The sequence below is a fragment of the Nannobrachium achirus genome, assembly GCF_963921795.1.
Source record: "Nannobrachium achirus genome assembly, chromosome: 6".
Taxonomy (NCBI): domain Eukaryota; kingdom Metazoa; phylum Chordata; class Actinopteri; order Myctophiformes; family Myctophidae; genus Nannobrachium; species Nannobrachium achirus.
In genome coordinates, this window is record NC_137815.1 from 72,450,139 (window position 1) to 72,473,228 (window position 23,090).

Sequence of the window (23,090 nt, forward strand, 5' to 3'; positions counted from 1 at the left end):
TGCATGTATGCCAGGGAGGAGGAGGAACTGGCACTGCCAGGATGCCCACCATGGTTCTGTGATGCTGAGCGGCAGCAGGCTGACTGTGAGTCCCTGCAGTGTCTCCTCCCTGTAGGCGGAGCCTGCAGACGGGCTGGATTATGCCTGGGTCATTGTGGGTCAAGACCATGGGATTATGAGATGCCCAGGGATTATCACAGTTTGGTCACTGAGACGGCAGCCACCCCGGGGCTTCTGGGATTACACCACCAAAGACCAACAGTCAGGCCATGATGTTTAATTGACCCTTTGTCAGCCTTCTGATTGGTCCCTGACTGGCCAACCAGAAAAATCATTCTCGTTTGCTACCAGGGGCAGAGTTATGCAGTGGGACAAAGTCCACATTCTACCATTAATATTAATGGCGAGAGTGTAGTTTTAAATTGATATTTATTTATGTTTTAATTTAACTTTTTGCTTTGTCATGATAAATAGGATAATTTTGGAACAAAATGGAGTGAATACACAGAGAATATTTGTTGAAATGATAAAAAGAATCGCTATATGGATTACTAGTCTTTCATAGAAGTCTCCTGCTAGACACTGCATGGTGCAGTGATGCGCGGTACGGCCACGATGCGGTACGGTGCGGCGCGGTCATAGCGATTTCGATGAGTATAATGAATAAACTTCAACAAACTAGTTCACGTGAACGATATCGATGTAACTAAGAGATTCGATTGGGTACATTATTTTAAAATGGCAGAATTACAATTAAAATACATTTTATGTTGAGGGCGAGATTATAGTTCCACAACTTCCTGGTCATTGCGAGTCACCTAAGATGCACTGCTCTCTCTCTCTCTCTCTGTCCTCTGCCTGTTTCAGAGGATTAAACTTATTAAAACATGTATTTTCGGGGGGGAAACCCCCGTTTTGCAATGTAACTACTGCACTTTTGTGTTACTTTTTTATTAATATCACGTAGATGTTTTTCTTTTGGTACTTTAAATAGCAATAATGAGGCTATGAAAACAACATGGGGTGGGACTTTTCTCCCATTCACTTCACCATTATAAAAATATTCTTCCCTGGCTTTGTTGTCCCACCTAGTAACAGAACGACATGGGGTGGGATTTGACACAGAGTGAATTTATGCTCCGTCGTGTGATGGTGTCGCACCGGCCCCAAAATATCCAACCTACATTCTACCACTTTTTGTGGTCACATGTTCAGATACTGGATTCTGATTGGCTTAAAACAGTGGTAAATAAGTCAACAACCTTGAGTTGGCTCATGGACCCCGTCCACTGTTGTGTTGCAGTTGTATAACTAAATAACCTTGCAAGTCACAACTGTGTTTTCTTTCATTTATATAGTAGAAGTGGTAGAAAAGCAATTGCTTTGTCTACCTACCCTGTGCACCTTTTGTTTACGAAGCCTAAAAGCAAAACATAATTGTATTGTTTTTTTATTGTTCCAATAACTGGATAACGGGACTGAGTCACCAGGGCCCATGGTGGAGGGGCCTTAATTACATTATACTTTAGCAATGGAAAAAAGCAGATATACAAGCTCACAGAGTGCCGCGCTGCGAGCTTGTAGATCTGCTATTTTTGAAAAGTAATGTGTGCAAATCTTTGAATATATGTATTTTTTAAGCCAACATTTGTATATCAAATTTTGCTTCTGGGGGGTCCCTGGAACTAAATATTTTGAGATGGGGGTCCGTGGCCAAATACATATCATTTTGGGGGTCCTTCACATGAAAAGGTTAAACTTTGAGCACCACTGACATAGAAACATAGGGTTTAAAAAAAAACCTTAGAAAGATTTGAAATATTCAAAGACTTGCACAAATTTTCATGATTTTTCTAAAAAATTGCAGATCTACAAGCTTGCAGCGCGGGGGGGTCCTTCACATGAAAAAGTTTGAGCACCACTGACATGGAGACACAGGGTTTTCAAAAAACCTTAGAAGGATTTGAAATATTCAAAATTGCAGATCTACGCTGCGAGCTTGTATATCTGCTATTTTTCAATAGTTAAAGCACAAAATGTGAGTGAATCCTTGTACCCAGGGCCCAGAGTTTGGTGCTCACCCCTGGTCCTCTCCTCCTCCTGTCTCCTCTCCTCCTGCGCCCACCGCCCCCCTCCGTCCCACCCCTGGTCCTCTCCTCCTCCTGTCTCCTCTCCTCCTGCGCCCACCGCCCCCCTCCGTCCCACCCCTGGTCCTCTCCTCCTCCTGTCTCCTCTCCTCCTGCGCCCCCTCCGTCCCACCCCTGGTCCTCTCCTCCTCCTGTCTCCTCTCCTCCTGCGCCCCTCCTCTCCGTCCCACCCCTGGTCCTCTCCTCCTCCTGTCTCCTCTCTGGCCTGCGCCCCCTCCATCCCACCCCTGGTCCTCTCCTCCTCCTGTCTCCTCTCCTCCTGCGCCCCCTCCTCTCCGTCCCACCCCTGGTCCTCTCCTCCTCCTGTCTCCTCTCCTCCTGCGCCCCCTCCTCTCCGTCTCAGCTGGACGAGGAGGAGGAGGAGGAGAGGGCTGAGCGCTGAATCACCTCCTCGCCACTCACTGCAGGAATTTAAAATGTGACACTGATTTTGTCAGCCCTCGTCGCTCATGCTTGGGTGTAGGCGGTGTGGAACGGTCATCAGCACAGACTAATCTGCCTCCTCATAACATGTTGTTTCCAATCTGGATCCCTGTGGTTTTACCCTTTTGAGTAGTTCAGAACATCTTCTGTGTATGTACAATCGTACATCTTTCTTAATAGAGAAAATGCTGTGAATCGGGCTTGTTATTCTTCCACGGTTCCTCCTATCTTCCGACAGCCTTCCCATGCATCGGCTATAGATTCCTGCACAGGCTGCCTTGTCGTTTGTCTGACTCTTCCCTAGAATAATAAGGCTTGTTATTATCCATATGGATACCGAATGCCACAGTGCGGTGAAAGCGTGGGTGTTGCTTTGCAGATTCTGTAGGAATCCAGTTTTCTTGTTAGGTGGTTTGATAATAACGCAATCGTAAATGTCTTGGCAGGGGAGGACTTAATATTTCCAAAATAAAAAGCAAGTTGAAGGATCAATGAATGAATACATTGGCTACTGTTAGACCAGAGACACATGGTGTTGCCAATGCTAAATGCTTTGTTGTGCTTCGTGTCGTTCACAGGACTACGCTGGGCGAATGAGTGACTGATGCCAACTTCGCTTGTTAAGGTAAGAGAAGAGCCAAGAGGCTTCATGATTATTTGTTCAAGATAAATAAAGGTCAGATCAATTCAAACACTCTCAACTGTGCCATTACACTTTTTTGATTTGAAAATAAGATACTTTCTTTTCATCTTTCAACCTGGCCCCCGAATAAAACAGCAGTAGTAGCATATCTTACAGACTTACTGTAGCCTACATGTCGTCATTCGTCACTGTCTGGCCAAAACCTCTTAACTCCATTTTTGAGGTTTTGGATTTTTTTTTTGTATAAATCAGGGCTATTGAACACCCTTTACATCTGAGTGTTGGTTAAAATAATATTGAACCAATGGAAAATAGTAAAAAGTGCTTGGGACAAAACCTCCTAACTCCACACTTTCTGCCAAACCAGCTAACTCCACCCGATTGGCCCTCTCTTTTTTTTCATAATTATGTGCTATTGAACACCCTTTACGTCTGTGTGTTGGTTAAAATAATATTGAACCAATGAAAAGTAGTAAAAAGCCCTTCGGTCGAAACCTCCTAACTCCACTTGAGCTAGTTTTCCCGAAAATGAACATTTTGGAGTTTGGGCCCGACAGCAGAGATATTCACAATGCATCATGACACATTGTGATCTTGTAGATCAGCTATTTAGTGTGTACGGCTCAGGTAGTTGAAATGAAACATGATTTATAAAAAAACTGATGAAAAGAAAACCCAGATTGCTCTGTTAACCCATTCAGAACGGGTACACATTATTGTGTATCATTATCTTATGCTTTAACTATTGAAAAGTGAGTGCCGCTCAAAATATTTAGTTCCAGGGACCCCCTTGAAGCAAAATTTGAGTTACAAACGTTCGCTTTAAAAATACATATATTCAAAGATTTGCACACATTTTCACTACTTTTTCCCAAAATAGCAGATCTACAAGCTGTGAGCTTGTATGTCTGCTATTTTTCACTGGTTAAAGCATTCAATAAGTCTAGTCTAGTATATATATCTAGTCGAGTTAAAAAGAAATGTATTTAATGTCATTGAGACTGTTCATGGTGTCCATGTCTATTGTCTTCTCTCTCCAGGGCAGAATGGGTGTTCATCCCCTGCTCCTGGTGCTCAGTCTGGCCCTCGGGGCTTCCACCCAGGCCCCTCCTACCACAGGTATGACCCCTCCCCCTTCCACCCAGGCCCCTCCCACCACAGGTATGACCCCTCCCCCTTCCACCCAGGCCCCTCCCACCACACCGCCCACACACTTCTCAGTCGCCACCACTACTGTTTTTGAGCGGTGGTAAACCGCTCCTAAGAGTGGCTGTGCGTGTGTCTGTAGCCACTTTTCCTCAGCGTTTTGCCATAGCAATGTGTTTTCCTCAGCGTTTTACCATAGCAATATGTGTGTGTGCGTAGCCATATTACATCATATTACATCACCAATTATCTGTAGCCACTATCTGTAGCCACTTTTCCTCAGCGCTTTGCCATAGCAATGTGTTTTCCTCAGTGTTTTGCCATAGCAATGTGTTTTCCTCAGCGTTTTGCCATAGCAATGTGCGTGTGTGTAGCCTGTATTACATCACCAATTACCAATTGAAGACGTTATGCAAGCACGACCACCGCTCACTTCACATTGGGTGTGATTTTTTTCAGTCATTTTGATGAAATGAAAGGGTATTACAATGAGTCAAACAAGCAATAATAGGAAGCATTTAAATAAAACACTGATAGTCTTGGAAGGCTCATAATAAAAGCAAAGGTTGAAGCCTCAATCTGCAATCTCTTGTAGAACAGTACGAACATACTGTAGGTTTAGAATGACAACACCTAATCTAAGTCAGCAGTGGTGGCTAATTTTCATGAGCTTGTATATCTGATATTTTTCACTGGTTAAAGCATTCAACAATTCTAGGCCCTAAATGGCTCAACTGAGAGCATGCATGTGGTCTTCCAGGCCCCCCGGTCGTCACCTCCAAACCCACAGATCGTCCTCCCGTGGCGGCCGTTCAGAACGCCACGGCGGCCGCGGCCGCTGCCGTGCCGACAGAACCGGCCACGCCCGCCCCCGCCACAGCCCCGCCCGCGGCTCCGCCCACAACCCTGGCCGTGGCGCCTGCCGCCACGACGCCGCCGGCCTCCACCGCCGCTGCGGGGGACCCGGCGGGGGATGGGGGCGTGGCCACCACAGCATCCCCCGTCATCCTCCCCCCTCCTCCTCCTCCATCAACCCCCACCGAAGCCCCCACAGATGCCCCGATGGATGCACCCTCAACCACCCAGGTTAGTACCGGTATAGTTTCACATTTTGCATTCGTTTTTATATATATATATTTTTTTACCTTTTTTTGTTTTCAATTTCAGTTTATAGTTTTGATTTGATTTTCAATTGCGACCATAGATTGCAAGTTTAGTATGTGAACGGTCACAGCTTGTCGCTCTGACATCATGCTCTGATGTCACTGTGTTGTCAGGGGAACCACTCTTAACAGAATGGGTTTGCCGCTCTGCCCATGCCCATTTATGGAGTTCCCTGATGTCATCAATATTAAGCCCATATCTAACAGGACTTCATATGGGAATGCCCATATATGGAGGCCACATATCACACTAACGGCTGGTTCTATAGACGGGGGTCTCCATGTATGGGCATAAAAGTGTATGATGTCAGATGTCATAGACATCATAGGACTTTCACATAACGAATAACTGAGTAATCGTGTTTGGGCTCTCACAGCACATATCTCTATATACAGTACAGTCATGGATCTCCATATATGGGTACCAGGGGTCTCCATATATGGGTACCAGGGGTCTCCATATATGGGTACCAGGGGTCTCCATATATGGGTAACTGGTCCAATATAGTGGCCAGATGGCCAAGAATTGGCGCAAGGCGTCTTACTAGTTAATATTAATATTTTATTTTATTCATTGAAAAGGATAAAATGATTACTTTGTGGCCTCCATATATGGTTTTATTAGTTTGGTGTGAGTTTTAGTTTTAGTTTTTTAGTTTTTGAGCGGTGGTCACAACGCTCCTATACGTGGCGGTGTGTGTGGGTCTGTCTGTCTGTCTGTCTCCGTCCGTGTCTGTATGTAGCCTACAGTACCTTTTATGACCACACATGTTAAGGGAGGGGCGCTGTTGTTCAGGATAGGCCAGGCACACTCACACACACACGTACACACACACACACACACACACACACACACACACACACACACACACACACACACACACACACACACACACACAGGGGGAGGGGAGGGGGGGGTCTCACACACACACACACACACACACACACACACACACACACACACACACACACACACACACACACACACACACACACACACACACCACGACCACCGCTCAGTTCACACAGGTGTGATTATTTTTTCAGGGGCAAGATGCAACACATTCAGAAAGATTGCAAAAATAGCAGATACTGCATTGTGAGCTTGTAGATCTGCAATATTTTGCTATTTTTGAACAAGACTTCACAAAGGAAAAGAATATATAGATTTCAGTTGGTATTAGTTGTGTAAACACTCGATAAAGCTTCTGTTAGTTTTGTTTGTTTTTTCTTTTACTAAAATGTTTTTACCAGTTCTAGTTTTGAGTTATATTGTCATGTTATCCCTGCCCCCCCCCCCCCCCCCCCCCCCAGCCCACCCCTCCTGCCACGCCGGCGGTCCCAGACGGGGGGAGCGAGAACGGGACGGACGCCACAGAGCCTGATGACCCCATGACCCCAGGGACGGACCCCGACTACCGCTTGTGGACATCGACCACCGTGAACCCCCCACCAGACCACCTGCCAGGTGAGTGCAGTGACACCAGTGGTGGAAAGAAGTACTTGTCTTGCACTCTTTACAAAAGTATCAGTATTGCAATGTAGATGTACTCTGTTACAAGTCAAAGTCCAGTATTCAAAATGTACTTGAATAAAAGTATGAAAGTATTGGCATCAAAACGTACTTAACACTTTGCTAGCCGAAATAGAATGGCTTGTTGTAGATTAGCCGTGAAATTTCTATTATTATATTATGATCTGAACCGCATTCATTTTACCAGACATCCAGCGCTATATCACGTGGTCTTCATCCCCCATTACCATACCGCGATCCCCGTTGTATACTCACCACAGTTCCCAGTGAAATTCTTCAATCTGCATTGGCTTTAGAGTGGGGGTTTCGGCCGACGCATCTTATCCCCGCGCGTTTCGCGTGCGCGATCCGTTCACGTAAATGTCGGCTCAAATAATCCACGGATGACTCAAGACAGAGTAGATATGAGCATTTTCGCTCGCATAGCCCCCAGCACTCCTGCTATGCGAGCACTAACATCTAAACAGAAAATGAACGGCTGCAGGGAAGCCTCTGGAAGGGATGGACCTGACGTCACTTCTGCTTCATGTCAGACGAGCCATGCGCTATCGATGGATGAGTGGTGACTAGGGAAGGTTAGACGATCGGCGATTTTCGGATAAAAATCTTTTATTTCGTTTTTAATGACCCAGTACTGTAAAAGACGGCGCGGCTGAGACTCCTTGCTCAGATGTCCGGTATACTCCGGTTTTAATATTAAGGGGCTCCCCGTGGCTTGCAAAGTGTTAAAGTACCAAAAGTAAAAGTACAAAATGTTTGAAAATAGCAGATCTACAAGCTCACAATGTGTCACGATGCGATGCGTTGTGAGCTTGTAGATCGGCTATTTTCAAATATCCTAGGTATAATATAGGGCTAAAGTGGTTTGTGTATGTTTTATAATAGTATAATGTATACCTGCAAAGTAACTAGTAGTAACTCAAGTTTTCAAATAAATGTAGTGGAGTAAAAGTACAATATTTGGATCTGAGATGTAGTGGAGTAGAAGTAGAAATATTGGAAATTGGAAAATCTCAAGTAAAGTATAAATACTGCAACATTGTACTTTACACCACGGCTCGATTTTCTTAAAAAACATATTTAGGAGATTCTTATGCCCAGAGCGCTAAAAACGTCTCTGACGTCTTTTTCAGTTTTTCTGTATTACTCTAGATGGCGCTCTTCGCTAACGAAGATCCAACATTTGAACCTCAGTGACGCTTTGAAACAGGAAATTACATGATCGCAAAAACAACAACATTTTGGAGTGTGTGTGTGTGTGTGTGTGTGTGTGTGTGTGTGTGTGTGTGTGTGTGTGTGTGTGTGTGTGTGTGTGTGTGTGTGTGTGTGTGTGTGTGTGTGTGTGTGTGTGTGTGTGTGTGTGTGTGTGTGTGTGTGTGTGTGTGCGTGCGTGCGTGCGAGCGTGCGTGCGTGCGTGCGAGCGTGCGAGTGTGTGCCAGTTACTGCTGGTAACTGCTTGTGTTTCTTGTCTTTCACAGATGAGGAGGAAGGTGACACAGGTAAGACATTATGAGTTTTAATGCATTCATGCATGTCAGATCTTCAACTAGTGCTATTAAGTATGCTACAGTCTAATCCAGTGTTCTCAAACGTTTTGATTTCAACGACCCCCATAACTTGTGCTCAAATGGAACCAAATGGACACATAAGGGTGCATTTGGTTCCATGTGTACACTCTCACAGTTACAGACCTATAAGGCAGGGGTTCCCAAACTTTTTTGTCTCAGGGCACCCCATAAATATTTTTTTAATCCGAGGCACCCCTACATTATAATTTTCACTCCCAGCACATTATATTTATAGCATATCGTTGTTGTCGGTAGAAACCTTGTATGGGGGGGGGGGGGGGGGGGGGGTCCCTGGAACTAAATGTTTTGAGAATGGGGGATCGTAGCCAAATGCATATCATTTTGGGGGTCCTTGACATGAAAAGGTTTGAGAACCACTGACATAGTAGTCTCTCAAGAACAGACTAACTGAGCTCCAGTTAAGTGAAAAGGACCTTTTCTTTGACGATGGCTTCGGGACAAAATCGATTTTCACAGTTTAAAAAAAATAATTGCAGATCTACAAGCTCGCAGCGCGGCACTCGGTGCTGTGAGCTGCTCTACAGGTCATTAGAGCAGTCTATGGGTCTTGTGCTGTGACCTGTTCTACTGGTCATTAGAGCAGTCTATGGGTCTTGTGCTCTGAGCTGTTCTACAGGTCATTAGAGCAGTCTATGGGTCTTGTGCTGTGAGCTGTTCTACAGGACATTAGAGCAGTCTATGGGTCTTGTGCTCTGAGCTGTTCTACAGGACATTAGAGCAGTCTATGGGTCTATTAGAGCAGTCTATGGGTCTTGTGCTCTGAGCCGTTCTACAGGTCATTAGAGCAGTCTATGGGTCTTGTGCTCTGAGCTGTTCTACAGGGCGTTAGAGCAGTCTATGGGTCTTGTGCTCTGAGCTGTTCTACAGGTCATTAGAGCAGTCTATGGGTCTTGTGCTCTGAGCTGTTCTACAGGACATTAGAGCAGTCTATGGGTCTTGTGCTCTGAGCTGCTCTACAGGGCGTTAGAGCAGTCTATGGGTCTTGTGCTCTGAGCTGCTCTACAGGGCGTTAGAGCAGTCTATGGGTCTATTAGAGCAGTCTATGGGTCTTGTGCTCTGAGCCGTTCTACAGGTCATTAGAGCAGTCTATGGGTCTTGTGCTGTGAGCTGTTCTACAGGGCGTTAGAGCAGTCTATGGGTCTTGTGCTCTGAGCTGCTCTACAGGTCATTAGAGCAGTCTATGGGTCTTGTGCTCTGAGCTGCTCTACAGGTCATTAGAGCAGTCTATGGGTCTTGTGCTCTGAGCTGTTCTACAGGGCATTAGAGCAGTCTATGGGTCTTGTGCTCTGAGCTGTTCTATAGGACATTAGAGCAGTCGTTGGCCACGTCATTTTCACATGATACCCACAGCTTGTTGTGCTGATGCTCTGTTCAATGTACACATTGTCTGACCGAGGACACTGCAAAGTCTCCAGGAATGATGCATGGAAATGCAACATAACTGGGCAGCATTCCAAACCGCTTTGCCAAAGAAAGCACATGTGAAGTGCGTGGTCAAATGATCCATTGTTCGGAAATGGCCGATATAACAAAAATGCTAAATTGTGCTTAAATTCACGATTTCACCGTTCTTTGCCGCCGATGGAAACATTTCTGTCATTAACAATTGCATTTGGGTTAGTGGTATCTGGGCTTGCAAAATGACAGTAATACGGTCTTTTACAGTAATCCCTTATGGTTCATCTAAAACAGGGGTCTTCAATGTTTTCATGGCCAAGGACCCCTTAGCTCTGAGAGAGATGAAGCAGGGACCCCCACTACATATCATAAAGAAATGTACATGGATTATTTATTATACAGTTTAGACTTGACAGCACTATCATCTTTCCCTCTTGTCTACTCCAAACCTCTGTGCCAAAACATTGCTGATGTACGCTTGTAGATCTGCTATGTTTTGGCTAATGTTCCACTGAGAATAGGGATGCTAGCGTTCAAGTGATCAAACATGATCATTCAAAGATTTGGTGGACCCCAAGTAAGTTGCTCTGAGGACCCCCTAGGGGTCCCCGGACCCCCTGTTGAAGACCTCTGATCTAAAAACGTCATGTCATGTGAGGTAACCGCACCATGAAGCATAACGGCATGTCCATAGAATCACACTTTAATCAATAAGCTCATGAACACCACAGAGACGGACACAAATAGCTGAGCCATTTTAACTTGCCGTACAAACATCACCTAGAATAGATCACTGGGCTGTCCATGTAATGTGTAATGTCAAACCTGCACTGGAAAAATTGTCTATTTTTACACTCTCAGTTATATTGACACTCTGGATTAGGGCTGTCACAATTATTACATAATCGTCTAATCGCAATTATTTGACATAATCGTGATTATTTTTCATAATCGTCATGATCGTTTCCATGTTGAAAAATGTAAATATAGGGTTAGGGTTAGTAAAAAAATAGTGGAAATAGAAGCTCACAACACGTCGCGGTGCGACGCGTTGTGAGCTTGTAGATTGGCTATTTCCACTATCAATGTTCTTTTTTAAGTATAAAGTTGTCAAATATGTCAGTAATTTCTTTGTGTATTTAGGTTATGTGTCATATCTGCCATGTGCAACTTCAAAGCCTAAAAGCCAAACCGAAATGTAATTGTCAACGACAAAAACACAATTAAATCGTTAATCGCAATTATTTGAGAGAAAATTAATCGTCATGTAAAATGTCATAATCGTGACAGGCACAGCCCTACTCTGGATTTTGCAGTAGGGCTGCGAATCTTTGGGTATCCCACGATTCGATTCAGAATCGATTCTTTGGGGTTCACGATTCGATTTCTTTTCGATTCTTTCAAATCCAAACGATTCGATTCAGAAACGATTATTTTCCGATTTCAAAAACGATTCCCGATTCAAAGCGATTCTCGTTTCAAAACGATTCTCAATTCAATTCATAGGATATCAGGATTTGTCTGCCCGCATGAAAGCAGATAATTGTAAAGGTTTTATCAACTTATTGCAATAATGTAAACACACAAAGGTAAATCCAAGACAGCATGTCTGATTTATTCATGCGTGCACACATTCTTTTAACTTGTACAAACACAACATAATATCTAATAAAAAATCATAAAATAAAATAATCATATTATCTAATAAATAATATCTAATAAAAAAATAAAAAAAACCTGATGTTAGGCCTACATGCTTTGTGGGGTAGAGATGGGTGTATTTAACTGTTCTTAACTGAATAATTGACATTGACTGCACTGCTAATATCAGCCCAACAGTACAGAGAGCAGTGTTTTACGGGTAGGGTAGGGTAGGGTAGGGTAGGGTAGGGTAGGGTATAACCAGTAGTGGAAACAGAAGGTCGACCCTAAGATTTAAACAGTAATGTATCTGCACACTGTGAAGGACGAGTCCACCCCTCCTCCTCTATCTGTGTGTGCAGGCCTTTCTCTTCAGCTCCTCCATGAAATATTAACACAAGGACATCCTTTATGTTGCTCTTTGGCTGAAGCTGCTGGAAAGGAAAGTTGTCTGCGAGTGTTGAGAGGTCACCTGATGAGACCAGCACGTTAAGATGACCCAGAAGGTCATCTTGACGGGGGTCTCAGTGGGTCTGGGCGTTCAGGAGTGTTGTGACCTTTGCATGGCTCTCTCTGGACCTGCTGGTTGGCAAGGCTTTCATTGAAGACACTGCCATTCATTCAGAAAACATCCCAGACAATATTTAGACCAGTGGTTCTCAACCTTTTCAGCCCGCGACCCCCAAAATAATCATATTTGAACTGGGGAGCACCAATAGTTGAGGCATTGCATTTTCTATATCACGGTTTTATTGTGAAAATAGCAGATTTACATGCTCACAACGCCTCGCAACACGAGGCGTTGTGAGCATGTAGATCGGCTATTTTCACAATTTCTGCCTCTAATATTTGACAATTTGGCCAATGTTTAATTTGTCATTTTTTAGAGGTATTAAAAGTGTCCTTCAATTGTCACTTTAGAAATGTGCCATACACTTAAACATTATGTTAGTGTGTTTACTGTTGAGTGAGAAAACAGTGTTGCACATTAAGTTAATCATCTGCGTCGTGAGCTTGTAGATCTGTTATTCCTTCTACAAAAAAGTATGCAGGGCTTAATAAGAGGTCAAATTTAAATATGTTCAAATGAGCAAACTGACCTGTCTTTCTTTTAATCTCCCCTCCGTTTGTGTTTGCGACCAAGAAGACACCCCGTCAGATGACATGCCCATCATAGCCGTGATGGTGGCCTTGTCCTCGCTGCTCGTCATCGTCTTCATCATCATCATCCTCTACATGCTCAGGTCAGCCTTCTGTTCATTCAAATGGGACTTCTGGTAACTTTAAAGGACACCTAACTATACGCATGTTGACTGTGGGAGCTGGACAAAACAATACTTAAAACGTAGGAGAGACAACGTCTTTATTTGAGAAAAAATCGGGACGCTTCGATCCGATAATCAGTCTTCAGGTCAGGGACCTGAATGAATCACTGTCAGATTCTTCTCAAACAAAGACATTGTTTGGTGTGCGGGCTCCACCTTCCTTCTGATGTCTTTCCTCGGCTGTGCTGTGCTTTCGGTTTGGTTGCTGCGTTCGTTTGGTTCTTCGCCGCGAATGTTCCTTACGCTGAGTGGCTAGAACCCATATACTGCTGTTACCATGGAGGTGTGTGTGTGTGAGTGTGTGAGTGTGTGAGTGTGTGAGTGAGTGAAACCACTGTTTCTCAATGCCTAGTCCACAAAGGGTCCAAATGGACTCTTACGGCGGTCCTCCAACTCCTCGGAGCACAGCAGGGTTTATCTCCTGGACATTACAACGCTGCAAAATCCACATTGTTCATCTATCTCTGAGAGTGGCACACAAATGGGTCCATTTTGACCCCCACTGGTGGTCCACTGGTGGTCCCCGGACCTGACGTTGAGAACCAGTGCACGTTAGGTCATTAACGACTTGTGATTTTTGCAAGTCGACTCGACTCAGTAAAAAGTTGAGTTGAAGTCGACTTTACGTTTGATGACGTCATCGCATCACACACGACCCCCCAAAATAATCATCTGGGTCCCCAGATGATTAACTTAATGTGAAACATTGTTTTCTCACTGTAAACAAACCAACATAAAGTTTAAGTTTATAGAGGATATCTTCACATTTCTAAAGTGGACTTTTTAATACCTCTAAAATGACAAATTAAACCTTGTCAAAATTTTATATATATATATATATATATAGAGAGAGAGAGGCAGAAATTGTGAAAATAGCAGATCTACATGCTCACAACGCAGTGCTATTTTCACAATAATTTTTTTTCAACTTCGACTTTTGACTTTCTCTGGTGGGAGTCGACTTGTGTAATGAAGTCGACTGAGTTGACTTGTCGACTTTTTCGTTAATGCCCTAGTGCACGTGTATTCATTATGTTTTTGCTTTCTGATTGACAGGTTTAAAAAGTACAAGCAGGCCGGAAGCCATTCCAATTCCTTCAGACTGACCAATGGCAGGTCAGATGATACAGGTAAAGATGTGTGTGTGTGTGTGTGTGTGTGTGTGTGTGTGTGTGTGTGTGTGTGTGTGTGTGTGTGTGTGTGTGTGTGTGTGTGTGTGTGTGTGTGTGTGTGTGTGTGTGTGTGTGTGTGTGTGTGTGTGTGTGTGTGTGTGTGTGTGTGTGTGTGTGTGTGTGTGGAGCTTATCGAGTCTTGTGAGGGCAAATATATGGCTTATTTATTTATGTCTTAACTCATCTTACGCACCCGTTTAGTTTATTCTAGGTCAGGGTTCTTCAACAGGGGGTCCAGGACCCCTAGGGGGTCCCCAGACTTACTACAGGGGGCCCTCCAAATCTTTAAGTGATAGAAAGTTTTTTTCTCCTTTTTTATATTACCGGTAATCACTTGACCCTAGTGTCCATATCCTAAGAACTTTAGCCAAAGATATCAGATCTACAAGCTCACAAAGCCTCGCAGCGCGAGGCGTTGTGAGCTTGTAGATCTGATATTTTTGGCAAAGAGGTTTGGTGTAGAAGGGAAAAAAGAGCAGATTAAGTACAGAGTGAAAGGTGAAGTTTATTAAGTATTGGCAATTCAAGTGTGTTTTGGCAATTCAAAACACAAATTGACATGAATCCAAAATACACTGATGATTGTGCTGTCAAACAATGAAACTATATGGAATCTATGAAAAGGTTGTGGGGGGCCCTGCTTCATCACTCTCTCAACTAAGGGGCCCTTGGCCTGAAACGTTGAAGACCCCTGATCTAGGTTAATATCTATAGAAGTGTGCGCCCATATCCGTTTACCAGACTGTGTGGTTTACATTAGATTGGATTGATCCTCCTCTGCTATAACTGATAACATGTTAGTAGTGGCTGACTCTCACTGTTGGCCCAGGCTTTTGTTCCATATGAGATTACCTAACCAGGCTGGGAGGCAGTGTTGAGCTATACTGCCACCTGGTGGCCAATCATTGTTATAGTTGAGAGTTTTGGCATACAATGATTGAAGAGTTTATTAGCAGTTTGCAATAGAAAAGAGTTTCATGACAGCACAAATCACTGGTACAAGGCCAACTAAAAGGAGATCCTAGTAAGCTTTACGGCTTATTTACACAGGAACCACTTTATGTATCTCATATAACATTGAAAGACAGAAGGATAGAACAGAGTACTTTGCATAGGATAACATCAATTACAAAAGCAGAAAAGAAAATAATAAAAACAAGTCACTAGTAGCAACTGTCTGAAGGTGACTTTTCAGAAGGAGGCTAGGGATTTGCTCTCCTTTAAGGCCTGCTGGAGGGTTAGGGTTAGGTGGTTCCACATGTTGGTGGTACCACAGATATAAAGAGCTAGATGCCTCGTTCTCCTCTGCAGTTAATTGGAGCGATGTGCAAAAGTTCTAGTCCGGACTTCCTGGAAAAACTAAGGGAACGCTGTCAGTCAAAGTGACTACTGGCCAATCACAGCGTGTCTTTTCCGGTACTTATCCAAGGACTACAATTCAATTCAACAGAGCCAGTTCCGATGTTGCGCTGCTCAGCTGTTCTTAAGCCCGTATCAGAGTGTACGGTGGAGAGCTATCCACCGGTGGAGAGCTTTCCACCTCAAGTCAGAAAATAAGTGTAGGACATCATAGTCACGGGGCCCACGGTGAAGTCCTTTACCGTCTAGACCGGTTCAGGTCGACCAATCAGTGAACGGGGTGTAGAGCCTGTCTGTCTGATAGTAAAAACAGAGAGATGTGTTGGGACTTGCGGTGTAAAGCTCTCCACCGCGAGGAATGATGTAACGTAGTTTCATGACTCAAAAAGACTCGAAAAGACTACACCGCGGTGTAAAGCCTTCCACCGCCCAGGCGACTATGATGTCGGCTTTACAGGCTGCATACGTAAAGACCAGCCCCCACCTGCCTCTGATTGGCTTACCGACTTCCCTATGTGTGACGCACACGGAAGCAATGAACACGGAAGCGATGAAGATTCCCTTAGTTGCTAAATGCATATGCCCCTAGCCGAAGGAGGCGTCTACCTTTCAATGTCTATGTGTGGTATAGCTGGAGAACAAATTAGAGCCTTTTATAGTGTTAAAACAGGGTTGAACATGATTGGTGGAGCTGGCTCTGGTGTTATAATCGTGGACATCCTTGACATTTTGGAAGATAACTACAATGTCAAGATGTAGTTATCGTGACATAGAGTTGATAGCTCAGATTAAGTTATGTTACCTATACTTTTTTGTGCTTAAAAAGTGAGTCTCTCTCTCTGTCTCTCCCCCTCTTCCTCTCCCTATCTCTCTCTCTCTCTCTGTTCCCATGGTTCTATCTCTACCTATCTCTATCCTCCCATTCCTTCCCTCTCTCTCTCTCTCTCTCTCTCTCTCTCTCTCTCTCTCTCTCTCCCTCTCTCTCCCTCCCCCCTCCCTTCCTGGCCTCAGAACTCCAGACTGTGCCGCTATTGGCTCGCTCTCCCAGCACAAACAGGAAGTACCCGCCCCTTCCTGTGGACAAGCTGGAGGAGGAGATGAACCGCCGCATGGCGGACGACAACAAGCTGTTCAGGGAGGAGTTCAACGTATGACACGCACACACGCACGCACGCACGCACGCACGCACGCACGCACGCACGCACGCACGCACGCACGCACGCACAGTGATGTAAAGTAACTAAGTATATTTACTTAAAGGGGTACTGTCACCTAAAGGGGTTGAGGGGCAGATTACACTGTGACATGAGCTTCTCTGAAAACGGTCTGAAACAGTCTGAAGCTCATGTCACAGTGTAATCTGCCCCTCGCCCCCCAACAACAGCTGACCAGTACAGTAAGTAGTCATACAGTCAGGCTATACAGACAATTAACTTGATTGGCTTATAATTGTGCATCCCCACAATGACATCATAAAAATATAGTTTTTTAAGATGATTCTAAAAGGGATCCCTGGCCAATACGACAAATATGCCTTAATACATTATAATTGTCCTCTATAACTACAATGTAAAAGTAAAAACACTTTAATTATTGTATTTCTTCTAGATAGATAGATAGATAGATAGATAGATAGATAGATAGATACCTTTATTATCCCAAGGGGGAAATTCAGTTGTCCAGTTGTAACACAGCAGTATACAGTTATTTACAAAGTTACAGATAAGTAAGAAAAAAAGATCAACAAGAGCAGTACAGTACCAGTAAAGAGAAGGTGCATCAATAGAGGGGGCGAATAATTGTGGGCTCGCCTAAAGGCGAGCACACGTATGTTATCTTCATTATTTATTTCTATACTAGTCAGTATCCTAAAACTTTGGCGCGCTTCATCTCCTAAACGCTTACACCTTTCAACACCATTCAAATTTTTATGTGTTCAGCTTACTGAGGACAAGTGTGCGTGTATTTTTCTTTTTGAAATGTTTTGTAGTTTAATTATAAAAAAATAAAAATGTTTAACTTTAAGCACCCAATGCATTTCCAATGGGTCCCCAGAGTGGAGAGAAGGATAATAGACCCATGTTTATGTTAAGGCGCTGTGGCTGCAGTGTTCACACTTCAGATATGCTATCTATATCATTGCGTTCACACAGGTCTGCTCTCTGATTTGATCCAAATGTCTAAGCTGTGTGATGTATAAAACTATAGTTATAGTTAAAACTATAAATAAATGTCCCTCTCCACTCTACTGATTACACAGCTGTGATCAAGAATCAAGTCCGGGCGATGGGATGTAAATCCCATAGCCATATATCCTAGAGCCCGCAGGGACAGTCAGCCATATTAGTGGTTGTTGTTGGTTGTCAGGGAGATATCAAAACCAATGCATTTCCAAGTCAGATCCACAAACACAATAAAAGCCATGCTCCACTCCTCAGTCTGGAGTGGCCACATAGAAGAACGCCTTGGTTATAGACATAGTGGAGGACATATGTGATCTGGGATTGTTAGCCTACAGTATATGCACTCAATATACTCCACTACAGTTGGAGTCCATTTGACAGTTGCTGGTTCCCAAACACAGAATCAAAAATGTAGATCTAGAACACATATAATATGTACAGTACAGTAAGGTTCAGTAGAGTACAGTAAAAGTACAGTAAGGTTCAGTAGAGTACAGTAAAGTACAGTAAGGTACAGAAAGGTACAGTACAGAAAGGTACAGTAGAGTACAGTACAGTAAGGTACAGTAAAGTACAATACAGTACAGTAAGGTACAGTAGAGTACAGTAAAGTACAATAAAGTACAGTAAAGTAGAATAAAGTACAGTAAGGTACAGTGGAGTACAGTAAAGTACAGTAGAGTACAGTAAAGTACAGTATAGTAAGGTACAGTAGAGTACAGTACAGTAAGGTACAGTACGGTACAGTAGAGTACAGTATAGTATAGTACAGTAAGGTACAGTACAGTACAGTAAGGTACAGTAGAGTACAGTACAGTAAGGTACAGTAGAGTACAGTAAAGTACAGTAAGTTACAGTAGAATACAGTAAAGTACAGTACAGTAGAGTACAGTAAAGTACAGTAAGTTACAGTACAGTACAGTACAGTACAGTACAGTAAGGTGCAGTACAGTATAGTAAGGTACAGTACAATACTGTAAGGTACTGTACCTTACAGTACCTTAAAGTATCCTATTTGTTGGGTTGGAACCGAGCCCACACTGTTTCGAAGGAACAGTATTTCTAGTATATAAATAATATACATAAAGTGTCTTACAAAAAGAGACCATAGCAGTCAATGCTAGTTAGTGCAACAAGTATCTCACTGTCATTGTTAAACAAAGCAAAATACTCAGAATCTATCCCTATGGAATTTATGGCATGCATGTGCAAATAAAAACAAACTTAATACTTCCTATGGTTAATATGAGCATCAAATCAATATTTCAAATGTGTTTGTGTTTTGTTTTTTTGAACATGCATGCCATAAAAATTACACATGACATTTATGACGTCATCAACTTGCGACAGGCATTTCCCCTATTGAGTGAAAGATTAGCTATTTCTAGAAGAAATAAAATATTTAAGGTGTTTTTAGGGTTAGGGTTAGGACAATTATAATGTATTAAGGCACATTTGTCGTATTAGCCAGGGATCCTTTTAAAGTGACAGTAACCCTTTAGGCCCCCTTTAAGTACTGTACCTAAAAGTACAGTTCTGAGGTGTTTGTACTTTACTTGAGTATTTCTAATTTCCAATACTTTTACTTCTACTCCACTACATCTCGGATCCAAATATTGTTCTTTTACTCCGCAATTTTTTTTGGAAAACTTTAATTACTACAGTAGTTACTTTGCAGATATGAATCAAAAAATATTATAAAACATAGCTGAACCACTTTAGCCATATTTTATACCGTTACTATTTGAAAATAGTCGATCTACAATCCACAACACGCGTTGTGAGCTTTTTTGTACTTTTAGTACATTTTGAAAATGCCAACACTTGCGTACTTTTACTCAAGTACATTTTGAATTCCAGACTTTTACTTGTAACAGAGTATTTCTACATTGCAGTATTGATACTTTTACTTAAAGGGGGCGGGACACCGGCCGAAGTTTAACATTATGATACAGTAAGTCACGTGGTCTTTCTTCAAACGGTCTGAAAAGGAGGCGGGGCCGTATCAGTTATTAGTAAATGTATACTTCGTCCGTCGTGCGGTGCCGCGCACAACGTTAATGTGTTGTTGTTAGCTGGTAGCGCCGCACCGCACGGCTATTTTCAAGAGCTATTGTGTGTGTGCACTGTACATACACACACACACACACGCACGCACGCACGCACGCACACACACACACAGGCTACCACAGACTTCAGTCCTCCGGAGCTCCGGTGAAGACTGGAGCACTTTTTAGCAGAGATGGCTGCTAAAAAGTGGTCAGCAGCTCCGGTGAAGCACTGGACTGGAGCACTTTTTAGCAGAGATGGCTGCTAAAAAGTGGTCTGTGCTGCGGAGGACCCTCGTTCTAATCTCTGACACCTTTTAGTTAGAAGACTTGTACCCTGTACGCGGTTAGGGGGGATTCTATAGCAGATTATATCAAATTTTTACCCCTAGAACTGATAGTTTTAAAGTTGGTTTAGAAAGTCGCAAACACACCTCGGACAGCTTTTTTTGGGGCAGTTTCAAAAGATAATGATATGGATACTCGACTCCGCGAGTCTCCGCCCCTCCCCCCATATTAGCCCAATCAAATTAATGTATTGCCGTTACTGTACAGAAAGTACTACTTTCAGTACAGTAACTACAATAAATTAATTTGATTGGGTAATTTAACATGGGGGTACATGACATCATTAAAAAAATTGGCTAATTTGATAGCCATAATTAGCTGTTTTGGCCGTGTCATGCCCACTTTAAGTAAAACATCTGAGTACTTTTTCCACCACTGCGCACGCACGCACGCACACACACACACACACACACACACACACACACACACACACACACACACACACACACACACACACACACACACACACACAGTGAGTCACAGACTCACGGTCACCCCAGTTGCATTTGTCATGGAATGTCAACATTTTGTTACGTAAACAAATCAAGTGGAACCAAATGGAATTGAGAGTGACTCGTTGGCCTGTACCCTGCATTGTTCTCCTGTCCCGTCCACTAACCCTGTACCCTGCATTGTTCTCCTGTCCCGTCCACTAACCCTGTACCCTGCATTGTTCTCCTGTCCCGTCCACTAACCCTGTACCCTGCATTGTTCTCCTGTCTCGTCCACTAACCCTAACCCTGCATTGTTCTCCTGTCCCGTCCACTAACCTGTACCCTGCATTGTTCTCCTGTCCCGTCCACTAACCCTGTACCCTGCATTGTTCTCCTGTCCCGTCCACTAACCCTGTACCCTGCATTGTTCTCCTGTCCCGTCCACTAACCCTGTACCCTGCATTGTTCTCCTGTCTCGTCCACTAACCCTAACCCTGCATTGTTCTCCTGTCCCGTCCACTAACCCTAACCCTGCATTGTTCTCCTGTCCCGTCCACTAACCTGTACCCTGCATTGTTCTCCTGTCCCGTCCACTAACCCTGTACCCTGCATTGTTCTCCTGTCCCGTCCACTAACCCTGTACCCTGCATTGTTCTCCTGTCTCGTCCACTAACCCTAACCCTGCATTGTTCTCCTGTCCCGTCCACTAACCCTGTACCCTGCATTGTTCTCCTGTCCCGTCCACTAACCCTAACCCTGCATTGTTCTCCTGTCCCGTCCACTAACCTGTACCCTGCATTGTTCTCCTGTCCCGTCCACTAACCCTGTCCCCTGCATTGTTCTCCTGTCCCGTCCACTAACCCTGTCCCCTGCATTGTTCTCCTGTCCCGTCCACTAACCCTAACCCTGCATTGTTCTCCTGTCCCGTCCACTAACCCTGTACCCTGCATTGTTCTCCTGTCCCGTCCACTAACCCTAACCCTGCATTGTTCTCCTGTCTCGTCCACTAACCCTAACCCTGCATTGTTCTCCTGTCCCGTCCACTAACCCTGTCCCCTGCATTGTTCTCCTGTCCCGTCCACTAACCCTGTACCCTGCATTGTTCTCCTGTCCCGTCCACTAACCCTGTACCCTGCATTGTTCTCCTGTCCGTCCACTAACCCTGTACCCTGCATTGTTTTCCTGTCCCGTCCAGGCGCTACCGGTGTGTCCCATCCAGGCGTCGTGCGACGCCGCCTCCAAGGAGGAGAACAAGGAGAAGAACAGATACGTCAACATCCTGCCATGTGAGTGTCCTGACGGTCACACAGGACCTGACGGTCACACAGGACCTGACGGTCACACAGGACCTGATGGTCACACAGGACCTGACGGTCACACAGGACCTGATGGTCACACAGGACCTGATGGTCACACAGGACCTGATGGTCACACAGGACCTGATGGTCACACAGGACCTGACGGTCACACAGGACTTGACGGTCACACAGGACCTGACGGTCAGACAGGACCTGACGGTCACACAGGACCTGACGGTCACACAGGACCTGACGGTCAGACAGGACCTGACGGTCACACAGGACCTGACGGTCACACAGGACCTGACGGTCACACAGGACTTGACGGTCACACAGGACCTGACGGTCACACAGGACCTGACGGTCACACAGGACCTGATGGTCACACAGGACCTGATGGTCACACAGGACCTGATGGTCACACAGGACCTGACGGTCACACAGGACTTGACGGTCACACAGGACCTGACGGTCAGACAGGACCTGACGGTCACACAGGACCTGACGGTCACACAGGACCTGACGGTCACACAGGACCTGACGGTCACACAGGACCTGACGGTCACACAGGACCTGACGGTCACACAGGACTTGACGGTCACACAGGACCTGACGGTCAGACAGGACCTGACGGTCACACAGGACCTGACGGTCACACAGCAGGACCTGACGGTCAGACAGGACCTGACGGTCAGACAGGACCTGACGGTCAGACAGGACCTGACGGTCACACAGGACCTGACGGTCAGACAGGACCTGACGGTCAGACAGGACCTGACGGTCAGACAGGACCTGACGGTCAGACAGGACCTGACGGTCACACAGGACCTGACGGTCACACAGGACCTGACGGTCACACAGGACCTGACGGTCACACAGGACCTGACGGTCACACAGGACCTGACGGTCACACAGGACCTGATGGTCACACAGGACCTGACGGTCACACAGGACCTGACGGTCACACAGGACCTGACGGTCAGACAGGACCTGACGGTCACACAGGACCTGAAGGTCACACAGGACCTGATGGTCACACAGGACCTGACGGTCACACAGGACCTGACGGTCACACAGGACCTGAAGGTCACACAGGACCTGACGGTCAGACAGGACCTGACGGTCAGACAGGACCTGACGGTCAGACAGGACCTGACGGTCACACAGGACCTGACGGTCAGACAGGACCTGACGGTCAGACAGGACCTGACGGTCACACAGGACCTGACGGTCACACAG

The 23,090-nt window shown here is 44.8% G+C and overlaps 1 protein-coding gene across 1 annotated transcript in view; it reads left to right on the forward strand.

Annotated features, from left to right (window-relative positions):
- The first annotated feature begins 6,875 nt into the window (after positions 1 to 6,875).
- The window catches only part of ptpra (protein tyrosine phosphatase receptor type A), a 67,631-nt gene continuing 51,416 nt past the window's right edge, over positions 6,876 to 23,090 (forward strand). Inside the window, exons 1-6 of the mRNA XM_080728631.1 lie at positions 6,876 to 6,990; positions 8,535 to 8,555; positions 12,829 to 12,928; positions 14,066 to 14,139; positions 16,552 to 16,688; positions 21,749 to 21,839. Of these exons, the coding sequence (XP_080584757.1) occupies positions 6,915 to 6,990; positions 8,535 to 8,555; positions 12,829 to 12,928; positions 14,066 to 14,139; positions 16,552 to 16,688; positions 21,749 to 21,839 (499 nt within the window). The 5' untranslated portion in view covers positions 6,876 to 6,914. The remainder of the gene's footprint in view (positions 6,991 to 8,534; positions 8,556 to 12,828; positions 12,929 to 14,065; positions 14,140 to 16,551; positions 16,689 to 21,748; positions 21,840 to 23,090) is intronic.